Source organism: Pagrus major, chromosome 1, assembly GCF_040436345.1.
Source record: "Pagrus major chromosome 1, Pma_NU_1.0".
Classification (NCBI taxonomy): domain Eukaryota; kingdom Metazoa; phylum Chordata; class Actinopteri; order Spariformes; family Sparidae; genus Pagrus; species Pagrus major.
The window spans coordinates 13,431,406-13,448,516 of NC_133215.1; the positions used below are offsets into that span (position 1 = coordinate 13,431,406).

A 17,111-nucleotide genomic window follows, 5' to 3' on the forward strand; every position below is an offset into this window, starting at 1 on the left:
ATGCTGAACATTAGATCCGATAATTGGCCAGACCATTGATAAGTTGATTTATGTATTAATTTCATTTGTATGTTTGACACTTTTTCAAAGTTTAGTTATTGCCGGAAAGTTATTTTTTAACCTTGAGTACATTTAATATCAGATACTTTTACTCAAACACTATTTAAATGTGTACTTTTACTTTAGCAGAAGTAATATTTTAGCACAATATCTTCTCCTTTACTCAAGTAAGACTTTTGCAACACTGTCTGTCAGCACGTCTGGCCAATCTTTCCAGTCCTCACTGCGCACAAGCTCCCTCCTCTTTTTCTTCCCTCAGCTGCAGACAGATGATTCCTGCAGGCACACATTTAAAGTTTTGGGTTTTAACCCCTTAATCACATGACCAGGCCGCTCAGCCAATGGGAGAGCACGGCTCAGATTTCAGCCTAGGAGGAGAGAGGGGAGTATAGAGGGAGGAAGAGAGAGGCAGAGAGACAAGCACTAATCTGTGCTCATGAGTTGGACAGCCTGCCGGTCCTGACAGCACTTCCTCACACTCTCTCCTGACGTGGATTGCCTGTATTGTGTCTTTTTTTGGGAATATTTGGATGGCACGTTTTAAGGTGAAAGGGATTCCCACCAGAGGGAAAAGGCCAACAAGAGTGTGTCCTGGAACAGAGTGAGGAGAAGAGGAGGAGGAGGAGGGAGGACAGCAGTAATTTTCCCCTCATCTTTGCCTCCGCAGGCGTTTCTTCTGTGGGAGAATGGGGGCTGGAGCTCTGACCATCTGTGTGAGTAGAAGCTACAAAGCTTTGAGTTGGCTCAAAGTCTTCCCATTCAACCTATGATTAAGGGCTGAAGAATGCATAAAGGGACTGTGTGCTGCTGTTCAGTGTGTTGTGACGGTGTGCGTGTGTGTGTGTGTGTGTGTTAAATGTTCTAGTACACCCAAGTGGCTTTTTAAAAATGTCTTGGACGGACAAATGTCTTCTTAATTCTCTTCGAGCTTCGCCCTCCTCAATTAAACTTCGCTCACTAACTACCGGCATCAAGATGAGTCCTTTCACTTGCAGTCCTAACAGAGAAAGCTGATTCCCTGCCAGCCAGCACTTGTTTAAGTCTGCCATCTTTGTATAACAGTGTAACAGAAAAAAACAGGAATAAATATACATGGTGAGCTTCATGTTTCCTGCTCATTTTTTCCAAGCAACTTTTTTTCCCCCAATGAGGTCACTTTTCACAAAACTTCCTCAAAAGAAAAAGTATTTTTCTAAGAACTGAACCTCCTTTAACGGTCTAATTTCTTTCAAACTGCATGACTAGCACTAGTTTCTCTGAGTTGAGCAGCTGTTGCTTCTGGTGCCTGTGGAGCTTTTGCTACCAGTTGCTTCAGCGGCCACCCACATAGGGACAGAGTCAATGGGGAGGGAGAGGGTGGAGGGCTGGGAAAAAGAAGGGCACATGCTTGGGCTTGCTTATCTTCCTCATGAGCAAGTTAAAGACACAGGAAGATGGTCTTGACTGTTAACCATAACCTCTTTTAAAACACGGGCTTGTTCACCCCACTTAGCTACACAAAATATTTCAGAAAAGTGTCTCAAAGTGTTAGAGGTGCTTTTTAAGAGGAGAGGGCAGACTTCCTTTTGCTCCCAGAGTCTCTCAGTTACCCCCTTGACAATAGGTTTCTCTCTCACTGTCAGAAGTTGTGGTGTGAAAAGTATTTTAAGGATGGGGGAGGGGAGCAGGAGATGAGGATTATTAAGCTAATCACAGCAGACTGTCCCGGATAACAATAGAGGCAAATGGGTACCACCAGGAAGTGTTTCCCTTTAATCGTGGCTGTTTTAGCAAAGGGAAAAACTTAACTTTGGCTTGACTGCAAACACCTAACACTAACACTGAATATATAACTATAGCTGTGTAATTACTGTGGAAGGGAGGCTGAGAGGGAGGGGTGTGATGTTTCTATGTGCTCAGTTTATCATCACTTCCATACAAACAAAGTGACAAAAGCACAAGTATGTGTTTACAAGACAACCAGCTCACAGCCGGGGTTTAACGTGTCCGACACTACAGCTCAACTCTGATGTGAAGGTGGGAAAGGGGACTATATGGCCTTGGCAGAGGTATGCGCTCTACTGAGTGCCATTCTAGTTTTAGATACGTTATTGTTAATCTATCTGAATTAACCTTAAATGTAAAAGGTGACAATCAGGTATCAACTTGTGAAATGTGTCATGAACACACACCTGTTAACATAATATATGTTTCTGTGCATAGCTCAATACCAAGAAAAAAAGGTTGTGTGTGTGTGTGCGTGCGTGCGTGCATGCGTGTGTGTGTGTGTGTGTGTGTGTGTGTGTGCACTAATAGTAAAGACAGATTTAGGGGACATCTGTTCAGTAAGGCCTGTCACAGTCAGACCTAGCTCAGACCAGCTTAACTCTTGAACACCTGCATGAGTCGTAGTACTACTACAGTGCTGTGACCCACTAACATTATTACCAACAACAGACTGTTACACCTGTACAGAATACTACAAAACTGTATGATCAGTTCATCTTAAGTTATATAAAGATTCTTAAAAATGTAGCTAACTTTTAAAGTCTGTATTTTAAGATGCCTGCCTGCATAGAGAGGTGGATCAGAATCCCAACAATAATCTGCTTGATATCTTCAGAACAGTTTGAATATATGTATTTGCAGAAATGACAGCTGATTTTAGATTTCAGATTTGTGATATGAGATATTAGATTTTAGCTTGGATAACTTTACATTTTAAAATGTGTCTATTTGAAATTCTTGGGTCTATTTATTACAGATGTTTAATTGTAATTAATTGTTGAGTTTTTAATGAAAATTGTCTTTATGAACCTGTGATAGTGCTGAAAGGTCAATAAACAAACACATTTAAAAAGTAGATACATAGATTTCCGGATAATCCCTTCTCTATCATACAGCTACATGAATATTGAAAGAATTATGAAGTTGTGCTTGATTTTGTGTAATTAAAAATAATATCTCTTTCATTTATACCTTTTTAAAACCTCTGACTTATACCGACTGCTAACGTCTTCTCGCACTTACTGACCTAGCCAGTCTATTATTCTCAAAATACACTGTGTCAGTGCAATTTATCCATGTAGGTAATGTCACTTTGAAGTGTTCTTAAATACTATTTGACATTCATCAGGAGGGTGAAATCGGCATATTTTCATGCACCTGTCAGACAGAAGTGCACAAATGAGCACCATGAACTCACTGCCTGTACAAGCTTCTCAAATGCATGTTGTATTAATGCTGCCAGAGCATCTGCCATGGTAAAGATCTTCTCTCCTTAGCCATGTCAGCACCATCTGTGAGGTGGGTTTAAATCAGCTGACCCGAGCGTGGCACATGTACCCTGGACCCATTCTGTCTAAACAATTGGCCACACAGGGGATAAATCCAGTGGCACTTCCTCCTTCCAGCACTGTGACACTGCGTGGACCTCACTGTGATGAAATCATAGTCGGAGGGCCTCTCATTTCACTGTGGGTCAGTTCACTCATTTGAAGCAGTGAACTCTGGAACAACAGCATGTCACATGGTGCAGTCGTAGCTATGGATACAAGAGTAAAACTTGCTCTGAATCTGTGCAGGAAGTCTTTTCCTCCTCACCCTGTCCAAATCGTACCTCTCTTTTTACTCCTAGTACTGAATACACAGAGACATAAATGCATTTTGCTGCAGTTAAATGTGCCAAACAAATCAGCAATTCACCCTGGAGTCTAATGTTGGCAGAGATTTCTGTGTACACTCAGTGTTTACACTCAGAGGGAGACAATGAGATTGTGTGCTGTACAGTCTGTGCATCTATAAACAGGGAGAGACAGCATGTGGCACTATTTGCTTTGTCATGTTATCAGATGAGACATGAACAGCTGGTGAATTAAAACCACTCTATATGAGCTGAGACTCTGGTTCACAAGGTGTGTCCACTGAGGAGACAGGGCTCAGCTATTAGAGCTATTGGCTATTAGCAATTAGAGCACAGCAGAGATGGAAAGCAACAAGTACATTTCTCAACTACTTTTTTTGCTTTAACATGTCATTATAAAGTCAAATAAATGTAAATGTTGATTGCACAATGTCATGGCTATAAAATAATGATTAAATGGTCCCTATGAACATTGCTTTCCAGCAAGTCAGCCCTTGGCGGCAGCTTTTTTGGCTGCTTGAGTGTGTGGAATTGGTGGCGGATGATGATCCTGTCGGTGAGAGAAATCACTGACTGGCAGCAAAGTGAATCAGTGCATAAGAAGAGAAACTGCAAAAAAAAGAAAAAAGGGCCTGTAGTATCCAAATTCTTAGCAAGAGAGGTGCCAAAAAATGCTGCTTTATCATTATGAAAATGTGTACATCTCTTCCAGTCCGAGAACATACAAGCTTGTTGGCTGTTGGCTGCAGTCTTTGAGGTGTGTTCAAGTTCAGCTTTTTGACAGTGAGACACACAATAGTCAGGCTTTGTAGCCATTAGTTCTTCAGTGTTGGTTTGGTGCGTGAGGGCCCTTACACGTAGGTGTTGCCGGCCCAGCTAACAAAACAAAGAACAGAGATCCTTGGAGTACAACACACACAAGAGGGAGTGTAACTTCATTCTCTGCACAGGACTCTGTTACTCCACTGTATCTTTACATTGCAAGGAGTTGTTTGTTGCTGTATTAATTTTCAAAATCTCATATCCTTTAATCTGCACCAAAACATAACTCGTTGTCAGAGGACAAGATGGTGTCATGCATAGACCCACTATGCATCTGTTTTGTTGTTATTTACCTCTTCTTTCTGGTGCCATCTGAAAGGCACTACAGAGCCTTGAAAGCCTTCCTAGTAGCTGCTGAGTACTTTTTTCACATTTTTTTTCCCCACTGGATTGAAAGAAGTTTCTGTTCAGCTCAGCCAACTCTTGTTTGGTACACTCTCCGTTCATACATGAGCTTCATAGACTTCCGAAAGGCACACAGTGGTTTCTCAGAAAGCTTTTTAACCTGCCAGTCTTTGTAGGCATTTAAACTGAATATCATAGTTGTTAATATTAGCTGCATATCACCTCACCTGAACATACACCTGTGTGTGTGTCTTCATGCATACGTCTATTTGTGCAGGTGTGTGTGTCACTCTGACGATGCCTTTCACCAAAGGTGTTGCGTGGTAACTCTATATTTGTCGTAGCAACACATTGCACTGCCGGCCCTCCCAGCTCTCAGAACACACTGGCCTCAAAGTACATGCCACTACCACTGCAGGAGGTGTGCATGTAGGGGCTCCACAGAGACACCACCATCACCACACACACCTTTTAGTCTATGGAGCAGAGCTGGCCTCTCTCCTCCAGGACAGGTGTCTCCGTGCTGTCTTACCTGATGCTCCAGCGCTGAGCTCTGTGGCCGTAGTGTCAGCGGCTGACTGCTGCTCTCTGCTCTTTTCCCTCCAGCACAACAAGACAGCAGTGCAGGTTAAAGAAGACATGAAGAATATGGTGCAGATACCCATACTGCGACAAAGGATGGTCAAGCACACCAAGCTGTTTGGAGCGTCCCTGTTTGAGCTGCAGCAGAAGGGCCTGGTGGAGGATGGTGTGCCTCTGGTGATGCGGAGGATGGTGGAGCATCTCCGCAAGCATGGTGAGGAAAACTTTACATTACAATTTGCAAACATGCTGCTATGTTTCAGAGATTTTAATGTTTGTTTGTTTTTATTTACTGCTCTGGGCTTACATTTGTTTACATTCATTTACGATATATCCAGTAATTACAGTCTGTGGACTTTACACCTTAGCAACACCACATTACCACACAACAAGAAGAACTTTTCTATCACTGGCAATTTCAATTTTGATATGTAACATGAACGTCAGCATTGTAAATTAGAAAATTAGATATCCAAAGTTAAAGCTTCCCCCGTTTCTCATCCCACCCAAACACAGAAAAAGTCAATGAAGTGACTTTCTTAGAAATAGAGTAAAGTATATACCTATACGTATAAATATTTTTTTAAAGGGCAATGTTGTAAAAAAAAAGAGAAAGAAAACAGACGCAATAAAATACTTAGAAAGTTCATTGTCATTAATCCTACGTAACATAACCTACAGATATGGTACTCGGTGTTGACCTACTTTATCATCTTCCGTAGTTCTTCTGTTTGACCACTAGATGTCAGTACAGGGAAGTGGAACATGGCTACTGGACCTACAGGGCTTTCAAAGTATGATACAGACAATGGAAGTATATTTGATATCATACAACTAACCGTGTCTGTTTTGATACTTCAGTACACACAGTTAAATTGTGGCCAGTTCCGTATGCACCTCCAAGGCTGACATTATTAGTACTTCAGACTATCTCTCCTAACAATTGAATGTATTTAGCTGTTATTCTTTTTTTTTTTAAGATGACAGTCATCTTCTCCTGGAAAAAAAATAGTGAGATATTTTAAAAACACAAGCAAATAAAGCCTAATCTAAACTTTTAAATGGCTTGATAATAACATTTTTTAGGGGAGCATCTTATTTTATTTCATCTGTCAGCTCACTTGAATATTTGACTGATAGGCTGGCTCATGAGTTAACTGTAAGTGAGTGATACAGTTAACAATATTTGTCTGATTTTCCTCCAGCCTTGCATCAGGAGGGTCTGTTCAGAGTGAATGGGAATGTGCGTTCTGTGGAGACCCTGAAAGAGCGGCTGGAGAGGGGAGAGCATGTGGACCTTCTGTCTGAATCTGATTCCTGCACGGTGGCCAGCTTGCTCAAAAAGTACCTCAGGGACCTGCCAGAGGGTCTGGTAGACTCAACAGTCCAGCAGGCACTGATACATCACTACCAAGGTAAGTGAAAGTAGTTTGTGCCAGATTACACAAAAAGAGACCCAAACGCAAGACACACAAGCAAGCAGGTAATGGAACAAAATGCAAGCTTTATCAAATAAAACCAACTTCTAATAAATCCAAAATCCAGAATCCAAGAAGCAACAACACAAGGAAGGCAAAAGGCAAATAACAAAATCAGAGAAATCCAAGAAACTAAAGCGAAAAAGCAAAGTACAAACCAGAAACACACCATGGGGAGATGGGACACGGAGACACAGGAACAGACTGAGACAAAGAGAGCAGAGCACACAGAATATCTACACAAGGGAGGTAGGGATAATTGGACACAGGTGAAACACATTAGGGAGGGGCAGAAAATCACAAAGGGATGGAGTAGAAAGTGAGAAATGACAGGAGGATATAACTTCAAAATAAAACAGGAAATAATCAAACCACAAACTCAAACTATGAGGGTTTGCATGTGTTACAACACCTACTTGTCCCGATTCTATCGTATCTGTCTATTTGTCATGAATTACTCTACCAGCTCGAGTAGATCAGGTTTCCATTTTTACAAACTTCATGTGATCTCAAATCCACAATTTGATATTAACACCATCACAAGTGTGGTGAATATCTGGGTCATGGCCGTGGTCACGGATGATAAGCAAAGCTATATTTAGTGCCTGAAAATGTTGAAATATTTATTAGCACTGCAGTCATCTGCACCAGGCAGTGCAAATAAAGGTGTGTGTGTGTGTATGTTTGTGTGGGAGAGAGAGAGAGAGAGAGAGAGAGAGCGAGAGAGTGTCTCTGTGACTATAAATGTGATGGACCTCATATTTCTGGCTCGAATCTTGGAGGTCATAAAAGGTAAAGTGAGTGATTTGGCAGGGGGAGTGTCTGCGCTCACTCTCTGCTCCCCTCACTCACTGGGTTTAATCTGTTTAATGGGAGAAGAGTGTACATTTTGACTGCACTATTTGTTTTGCCCTCACAGACCTCATAAATATCAGCCCATTATTCTGGGCCTACGGCCAAACACTGCATTAGAAATCGCCCTTTGGCACAGGGCTCGGCCATAACCACCGGATGAAATGATTTTGGTGTATGTTATAAAATTTGTTTGGCCTCCCTGCCAGTATTTGGCAAATTTAAATAAAAGATAAATGCAGTCCATTTATAGTTTGGAATGTGAACAGTATTTTTGTGCTGACTGTTGTCCGTCAGTTGAGTTAATAATGGCTACACACCTCAATAAAGCCAGTAAGACTTAAGTGAGGCTGTGACCTGAATTAAACAGTAAACCAAAGTCCCATTGAGCTTCATAACATTAGGGACTCTATAGTCACTGATTTATCAGTCAGTTAATACATTTTAAGTTATTCAAAACAAAACATCTCAAACATTTGCTGGTTACAGTGTCTCAAATGTGACGAGTTTTGCTTTTCTCATTTCAATGTTATTGTAAATTCTAACTTGAATACGCTTGAGGGTTAATAATTAGCCAAACATAGACATCACATTGAGCTCTGGATGGTTGTGATGGATAATTCTCATTATATTTTGACATTTTAAATCCCTAAATGACTATCCAGTTAATTGAAAAGTAATTGACGGCTAACCGCTAAGGGTTGTCACACTGCCCTGAGGCTTCCAAGAAAATTATATTATTTGCAAAATATTCTCTGTCTCAGTTTTTTTGTACATCGTACTTTGAAGTGGCGGACAAAAACAGAGATGAGTATTCAAAACTACTTGCATTCCTAATATTTGCAACAGCTACTCAGAATATATAGAAGATAAGCTATGAGTAATATTGATATCAAATAAGTATTATAGTATTATAAGCCCCATCACTAAACCTCCAGTTTCTAACAAGTCAAGTCCATAAGACATTTGAACTTATAATTCATCATACGTCACATCTACAGTGTTTTCTGACTGTTGATGAGGTCGTCAGAAAGTGTTGTGTGTTAATGAGTGTAGTCGTAAAGCATTATGACCATGTTATCATACACCATGAATGCCACCATAACCCACTATAGTTGTGGTCTTCCTAGAAAGTTTTGCTGTGGATTTTATTTCCATCCCTCCAAATGTGTGTGTGTTTGTGTTTGTGCGTGTGTGTGTGTGTGCACTAACCTGTAAAAACTTGATGATGAAAAGTATAAAAGCGCCTCACAAACACACACACACACTGTTACCAAGTGCTTAAAATGCATCTGCTGCATTCTAAACTTAACCTGCTTGAACTCGATCGCTCTAAGCCATTACCTCCCACCTCCTACACACACACTCTATTTACTCAGATGTACACACATGCCCACCTTCACGTAGACGCACGCACGCACAACGTTTGCGTCACTGATTCATTCGGGATCAGTAGCCATAACCGTTTATCCAACGCTGACCCAATTATGCACCCCGAGTAATAGCATCAACATATTTGCAGGCTCTTTGCTCTAATGCTCACGTATTACTAGTTACCACAACTCGAGATTAGATGTTAGGAATAGCAGGTGCATGGAGCTGCTGCTACCTGCATGAGCCCAGCTGTTAAACTATTTACTCAATTACGGATTTGAAAATTATTCACCAAGGAGTCTATTTATTTTTCAGGGTTTCTTCCTCCAAAGTAAAGCAAGGTGGTCGTGTCACTCATCACTCATCACTTCATTCCTGGTCATTTGATTGTGGGTGAAAAGACCAGCAGAGTATTAACGTTTTCAGTTTTCCTGAACAGAAAAAAGAAAAACAGTGAGTGTAAAACATGAAATGTAGCGGGATGGTTCAGAACAACCTCTGACCTGTTGTGATGTCTTGTTGTGTGTCTGTAGAGTGCGGTGATGATGTCTCTTGGTCAGATATGAGGGACCTGCTCCAGCAGCTTCCTGATGTCCACTACAGCCTCCTCCGCTACCTCTGCCACTTCCTCACCCTTGTGGAGTGCAACCACAAGGAAAACCGTATGACTGCCCTCAACCTCGCCACTGTGTTTGGACCCAGTGTCTTCCAGTGAGTTTTTTATGAGGCAGATGTGATAAACATTTTATTTTTACTTTATATCCTTCACATACTGCACAACCAACAATGATCAGTGAAAATGTAAGTACTTTGAACAGTTATGATTGAGGCTTTAATACCTTTCAACCTACATTATTCGGTTTTTTTTGGCGTCTTGGGGGCACTGTAACAAGCTGTAAACACAACACGGACACACCGTACGATACACTGATATGGCGTCCAGCAGATATAAAGCCAGATACACAGCTGACCTGGTGAACCCAAGTCCAATATCCACTCTCCTTCAGCTCTGTTTTGGTCTCCGCCAACTCTTGAAGGAAATGTGTGGCTCTTTAGCTGCTAAACGCTCCACTGTGTTCCAAAGCTAGTCGCTAACTTTGTCTGTTATTTGGTGCTGGGACCGTAGCAAACAGGTTGACGAGAGGGATCCGACTGTGGGCCAAGAAAACAAAACAATGAGCTGAAAGAGACTAAAACGTCCCCTAGAAGAACTGTAAAGACAGGTGATAAATCTTTATGGGTTTGTCACTCCAAGCGACACCTTCCACATAACACACTTATATATTTTAAAAATACTGGATCGTGCAGCTTTAAGGATTGTTGTGCTGTGAATACTGAAAGCCTGAGATTGTGTTGCGACCCAGAAATATTCACATGTATAATTTAGAGACAGAGTAAACAAGGCATTCCTAATTTTATTTTCTGCCCAGTATTCTTTATTTTTGTGTATTATTCCGCCTTAGTTTATTGGTTAGACAGAGAGTATGATGATAACAGGTCATCAGTGCGCTGTGTGTTGGTTTTGTTTTGGTTTTCTGTCATTCCGATGTGTGCAATAACTGCTGCAAGTGATAAAGCGACAACAGTAATAGTTATAGCGCAGACAATCAGAGATCTACGAGCATAGTCATTTTGAAATGCTAAAGGTGTGCCAGTCAAAGTGTAAGCGCCTTAACCTTGTATCATTATCTCGCCTTCAATCCAATTATCAATCACCAGGGTTAGGATTGAATTAACGCCTCAGCCTGACATTGGCTTTAATGAGTCACACTCAAGGGCGAAGGAGGCCACTTGACTTAACATACCAACTTTATTCATCAAAGCATGCAGTCCTTTACACAGACTTTCATCAGTGTTCATTTCCTTGAACATAACTCACATTCCTGAAAGTTTTTGGCAAGTTTGAATTCAGTTTGACCTTCACGAAATGTGTGATGTGGTCTTTAAATAACAGAGGAGAACAATATGCCTTTGTATAGTTACAGTTAAGACAGCTACAACTGAGGGATTCAGTCATCTTCCCTCTATTTGTGTTAGTGAGTCAGATATCAAACACAGGTTTCATCTGTCAGAGCAGTTGGATGGGTTGAATGATTCCACTTTAATAACATGCAGGACATACTGAGATAATGAGCCTCAAGTCAAGATTTAGCCTACAGACTCTGTGTTGGTTAATTTTGTCACAAAAATTTGCTTTTTTTTGGTAAGTTTTCGCTTGTGAAAAGAATAGATGTCTTGGCTTGTTTTCAGAATGGGAGATATGTGGCCAGCAGGTGGTGCTGTAGCTTATTTAGTGAAGATAAAATCATGACAGTGTAAATATCTGCTAGTGATGCTTATTTTTTACATTAAATGACGTCGCCCATACATTTCCCATTGATGTCAACTCCCCCTTTGATCCTTATTCCCCTCTGGTATCAGAAGTCTGATATTATTTTGATAAAAGGTCCCAAGCTATAGGTTAAGACCACTGGCTGAGATCAGTGAACGATTTTGAAATAAATGTCATATGACATATGAGAAACAGTTGACGGTGATGTGTTTTCAAAAGTTAATATGATGTTCGTGAATAAATGATACCTCAGTGGCTCATGTGCCTCCCTGCAGCTGCTGATCTAAGTACCTCTGTCCTCACCGGTCTATTTTTGATAGGCTTACTGGACAGCGAGTTTCAAATTATACTGGAACATTTTGACCCACTGTTCTCCAGATTGGTGACTGGTGGGCATCTCCAGTAATAAACTGGGGTGTTCAGGCCGGAAAACCCTGCCTGATAAAAAGAGATCCACTCCCACTGAACAGAAAACAAAAGAGAAGAAGAAACTGTACTTACTGGATACTCCCTCACACTGTACAACCTGTTCTCTTCATCAGGCTGTACTGTGTGTGCGTGTGCGTGTGTGTGTGTGTGTGTGTGTTATATAATTAGGCCTACAGTTAGGCCTACAGCCCAGTGTAGATCTCACACAGCTGTTCATTGGCATCAAACATCATACAGGGATTAGCAGGGAAGCAGAATTCTGTCCACTAACTGCTGATTAAATGTCAATGTCTGTATCAAAATCACTGTCAATTAACTTCGATTCTGCAGAGTGAAAGAATAAAATGTGACAGAATTAACAAATCCTTCAATTAATTTACCGTCGCTGTCATGATTTGAATTAGATTTTTGTGAAATCTCATCTGTTTAGTGCAATTTTTTTGATTTTTTTTTCTCTCCTCCCTCTTTTCCAGCGTGTCTCCTGGTTTCGAAGCAATGAAGGACCAAAATATCTGCAACAAGATCATGGTCAAGCTCATCCAGAGCTACGGCAGTATATTCGAGAGCGACAGAGACAGAGAAGGCTGCGTGGAAGAACAGCCGACCCTTATTATTGTCAAGGTGTTGTATACTCATGGAACTCAGGAACACCAGATGCTAATGTTTATATGAAATAGATCAGTGATGGAGGTCTGTACGATGTAGTGAATCAGTCCTGAATCTGGTAAGACAGCTTAGTGTGAGTCACATGTTGTGCCCATGCTTTTCAAACAGTATGAGTTCCTGTCTGGCCTGTGACCTCACCCTCAGTGCCGATCCACTTGGAGGAGTGATGGTTTATAAATACAGGCTTACATAATGTCGAGCTAAAATGGATTTAACTATTGATCTTATATCACAGCCTCCCAGGGACCACTCCTCCACAGGTGGCTGTTTTGAGTCTCTGGCTGTTGATTTATATTTCCTGCCTTGATGGTTGATGTCTTCATTGATTAGCTGGTTTGTCTGGTCCGCTGGTTTTCCTGGCGGCATCTTGCTGCAGCATCTGTAGCTACCCGGGGAAAATGTGACAGAAATATCCCAAGCAAAACACAGCAAACCACCCACTTCAAAGTCTTGATGTCATATGATCACAAATTCTGGTTTTGGTTTTCATATTTCTTAAAATACATGAAGAATTGTGTGAATAGATTTAGATTATTATTTATTGCTAAGACAGTTTCACTTGTTTTATGAGTTACAAATGCACAGCTGTAGCTGTAAGGTTTTAGAAATACTGAGGTAGTTAGGCTGTCCAAGTTTCCGCTTCCCGAGGAAAATGTTGACACTTTTTATTCATTTTTTTTTAATGAGTGAAGAGGTGTAACAACATGGGAAAAATGACACAAGTGTTACAAAGGTATAACAACAAGAAAATAAGACATAAACATAGACATGATGGGCAAATATATAGATGGTCTGTCATCAGGTCTTCACAAGCTAACCTCAAGCGAACTCATCACAGACAGGCAGAGAATCAAAGCTGTGGGCTTTATCCCGTGATGATGCTAACTGAGACACAGACTGCATCTGAAAATCCATACCAACTTAAATACCATGTGAGATTTTTTGTGTGTGTCCGAAACCTTAATATGAAACCAATAGTTTGTGAAGGGTATACAGTTTCCAGGAAAATATTCAAGCATGAAAGCACTGGACACTGAAAAGGCATACATTTCCCACACTGCAATAAAGTAATGACGACGACATAACAGACAGTGACAAAAAGAGAGCAACGTGGCAAAAGTAACGCTTAAGTTTAATTGTTAGTAAGCCTTAGAATACATATACACTACTGTTTATTCACACAAAAGTATGTTGAACAATGGCACACATATTGGGTATGTAGTTCACAATATGTGATTTTGACACAGCGAGACTAACCATCCAAGCTTGCTTGACATTTTTAATATCATTTTAAGACTGTAGCGTAAAATCACAATAAATTAAAGTTTGTACAAGTGCAGTAAAGACGGTGAAATGGCTGAATATTTTCTGCTGCAACAGCTGCAGTTTGTGTGACTTTCTGTCACCTGTCATATCTCGGATGGAGGTGCAAAACTTTGGCCGAATTTCCATATTTGAAAAGACGTCCTTCACAGCAGTCTAAAGCAAATGCGTCCATTTTTGATTGATGACTGTGTTATTGAAACGTGACAGGGGCCATTTGATGCCGGGAATGACTATTGGGATTTAGTTGCCCGTGGGCTTGACCTCTTCTCTCGGAGTAACTCTTCAACCATTTTTAACATCATCACGCATAGTGTCTGGTTCCCATGTGACACTAGTGCTTACCATGCAAAATAAAACTGCTGAAGATGGTCATAACTTTATAAATGAAGCAGCCACGTGCAGCCTGAGCTCATGAAATCCAAAGGTCCGTATTCATAGTGGCAGTAGAATACAATCCATAAACACTACTCTGACATTGATTCTTTGTGATAAAATGCCTGTGCTGTGTTGTGCAGGTCTGTAAGGGCACAGCCACATGAGACCCAGCTGACCTATAGGAAACCCCTCATGAGATTGTCTTACACATAAACATGCACACGCACACACAAACACGTGTTTACATGCACGCTCAGGCTCCTGAGGCCCCTCACCTCCTGACCTTCCTCTTAATGCCTTTGATCGAGCACATATGATCACCGGTGTTGACTCTTCCTTCAATCACAAAGTAGTGAGGTGGGAATGAAGTGTTTATGAGAGTGAATGTGGTTGAGAATGCAGATTGTCAACATGTTAAAATCTATTCTGAACTCTGTTGTTGAGGCTCGCAGAAGAAAGGCAAAAGTAGGCCACACATTAACAGGAGCTCTGAAACGACTCCCTGAATGTGAAAAGATATTTCACGTCTACTGCATATATGAGGCTAAAGTTACAACAATAAGAAACTGGAGATCAAAGTCTCCTAGCCTCTGTGAGCATGGTTTGTCACTCCTTTTGTCATTAGACTGTATGTCTGTATATGTGACCGTCTTCTTTTCTCCTCTTTCTGTTCCCAGGAGGCACAAGTGACAGACGCAGGCGCAAAGACGTCACCCGACCACCCCGATGCAAAAACACCGACACCAGTTCCCAGGACGAAGGTGTGTGTCTGGCACTACAGCAGCACACCTGCATGTGTGCATCTTTGTTTATGCGTTAAAGTTTCTCAGTGTACCTGTCATGGAAATCTTTGTCTGCGTCTGTCTGCTGTGAAATGCAGGGTTGTTGTTTATGCATGACATTCCTGGGTCAAACTTGCATGAGCCCTGCAAATTCCCTTACATATTTCTTTTTAACACCATCCATGTGACCTGTGTGACGTGATTAACATGACAGGGGCATGTTTTGGAAAAGCTGTTTTCTAACGCCAAAGCCTTTTTCTGTGTGCGTCAGTGTAGGTTTCTGTGAGCCTTAAAGATGTTATCAGTGTCAGCTGACTTGGGTATACCGCCTTGAATTGTAATCAGGTCACTCAGTGAGAGTATATGACGACCTTGTTAATACGACCTTTACTACTGATATTAGAGATAAGTTATCAGTTATTCTCAGGAACAAGTCTTTACAAAAAGCACTGTTTGGATTTGTATTTTCTCACACTTTATGATATTTTGAAGGAGTTTAGTCTTAGTTTTGAAATGATGGGGAAAAGCATTTTTATTTTTGTACTTTAAATCTAGCAATAAAAATGGAATTTTGCGCCAAAACTGCTACTGTAGCATAGACTTTGTCAAAATAATGATATAAGATGTAGAAAATGTTAGAAGGTAATTGCTTTAGGTTAAACTCATTCATGAGTCATGAACATAATCCAACACATTAATTAGGATTATCTTGCAGCCCGACATTATTTCGTGCACTCAGTAGCCAGGAATGTTTTAACTTAGCTGTTAACTGCATTAGTAAATGCATTCTTGTACATTTAACTGACTGTGTACTGTTAAACAAATCATTTTCTATGCACTAATCTCCTTATTTTGCATTTTCTATGAATGTATATTCCAAGGCTGGACATAAAAACCAACGACAAAATGCAGAACCTCGGAACAAATCCTCCACTGAAACTTCACAGACAAGACCAAGGAAAAGGAAGGTACAGAAAATAACGGTTTATTACTGTTGTTAATTTCTGCGATTAATTGTTTTTTCTCACCTCCCGAATAGATCCTTCCTGCTTTCTTATCTGCTGTTTTGCCTCATTGCTGCTTGGCCTGAGGCCATCTCTCAGACAGCCTCTGATGCCCGTGGCCTCGCAGCTCAGTCACATGATTTGATTTGATAAAGGCAATCTGCTGCAGGAAACAACAGCACGATTATTTGCAGTGCGAGACAAACATGGGCCGTGGTATGCTCTTCCTACTGTGTTGTGGTATTATTACAGATGAGGTCTGCCACAAGAGCTGCATTTTGGCATGAATTAAATTACAATCAAGGACATTTCCTGTTTGTGTTCATGTGGTATAAAGTGAGCTCCGGGTTCATTTTTATCAAGATCAACAAGAGAGTTGCATTTAACGAAGTAAACGTCTAAACTCTGTTTAAAGTCGGTTACTTTGGTCTCACATAGATCCAAAATTAGGTACATTTAAGTTAATATTTTGTATATGTGTTAAAATGATGAGTAATTCCTGTGAGGTTGGTTTCACTATGACAAGACAGGATTTATCTCTCCGTGGTTGTTTTGAAAGCAGTTTTAAACAAAGAACTGATGCCATAAATGCAGCGCACATATCAAGACCAGTGTCACTGCGGAGATAAAAGAATTGCTGACTGACGGCATGATAAGCTCAGGAGGGTAAAAACATCTGCTGGTGAAGGATGTTTGTTTCCTTCAGTAGTCCCTGAAAAATCTGCGTTTTGCAGAGCTGGAATGTAACTAAAGCTTAAGAATATTTTTAAATGCCTGGCGTTACTTTAAGCTTACAGCTAAGCAGGCAGTTAGCCCCTCTACCCTAACTCTGCTTATAGGTCCACAGTTATACAGCAAAACAAACTACACTTCCAATAAGCGTTGATAACAGCAGGATGCCTTTGAGGCTTTTATTGGACGCAATTGTGAAACTGTAAACAGTATTGGACAACAAACTCAATGACAGTGATTACAAATCAGGAAGGAGATTCCCAAAAGTAAAACCACGTGTGTTGTAAAAAATGACTAAGTACAGTAAGAAGGAAACTGAATTCAAAACAG

General features: G+C 40.8%; 1 protein-coding gene across 1 annotated transcript in view; it reads left to right on the forward strand.

Moving 5' to 3' along the window:
• Positions 1-746: 746 nt before the first annotated feature.
• Positions 747-17,111, forward strand: part of fam13a (family with sequence similarity 13 member A) — a 55,430-nt gene continuing 39,065 nt past the window's right edge. The window contains exons 1-6 of the mRNA XM_073463474.1: positions 747-773; positions 5,456-5,645; positions 6,637-6,846; positions 9,669-9,846; positions 12,370-12,517; positions 14,941-15,024. Of these exons, the coding sequence (XP_073319575.1) occupies positions 747-773; positions 5,456-5,645; positions 6,637-6,846; positions 9,669-9,846; positions 12,370-12,517; positions 14,941-15,024 (837 nt within the window). The remainder of the gene's footprint in view (positions 774-5,455; positions 5,646-6,636; positions 6,847-9,668; positions 9,847-12,369; positions 12,518-14,940; positions 15,025-17,111) is intronic.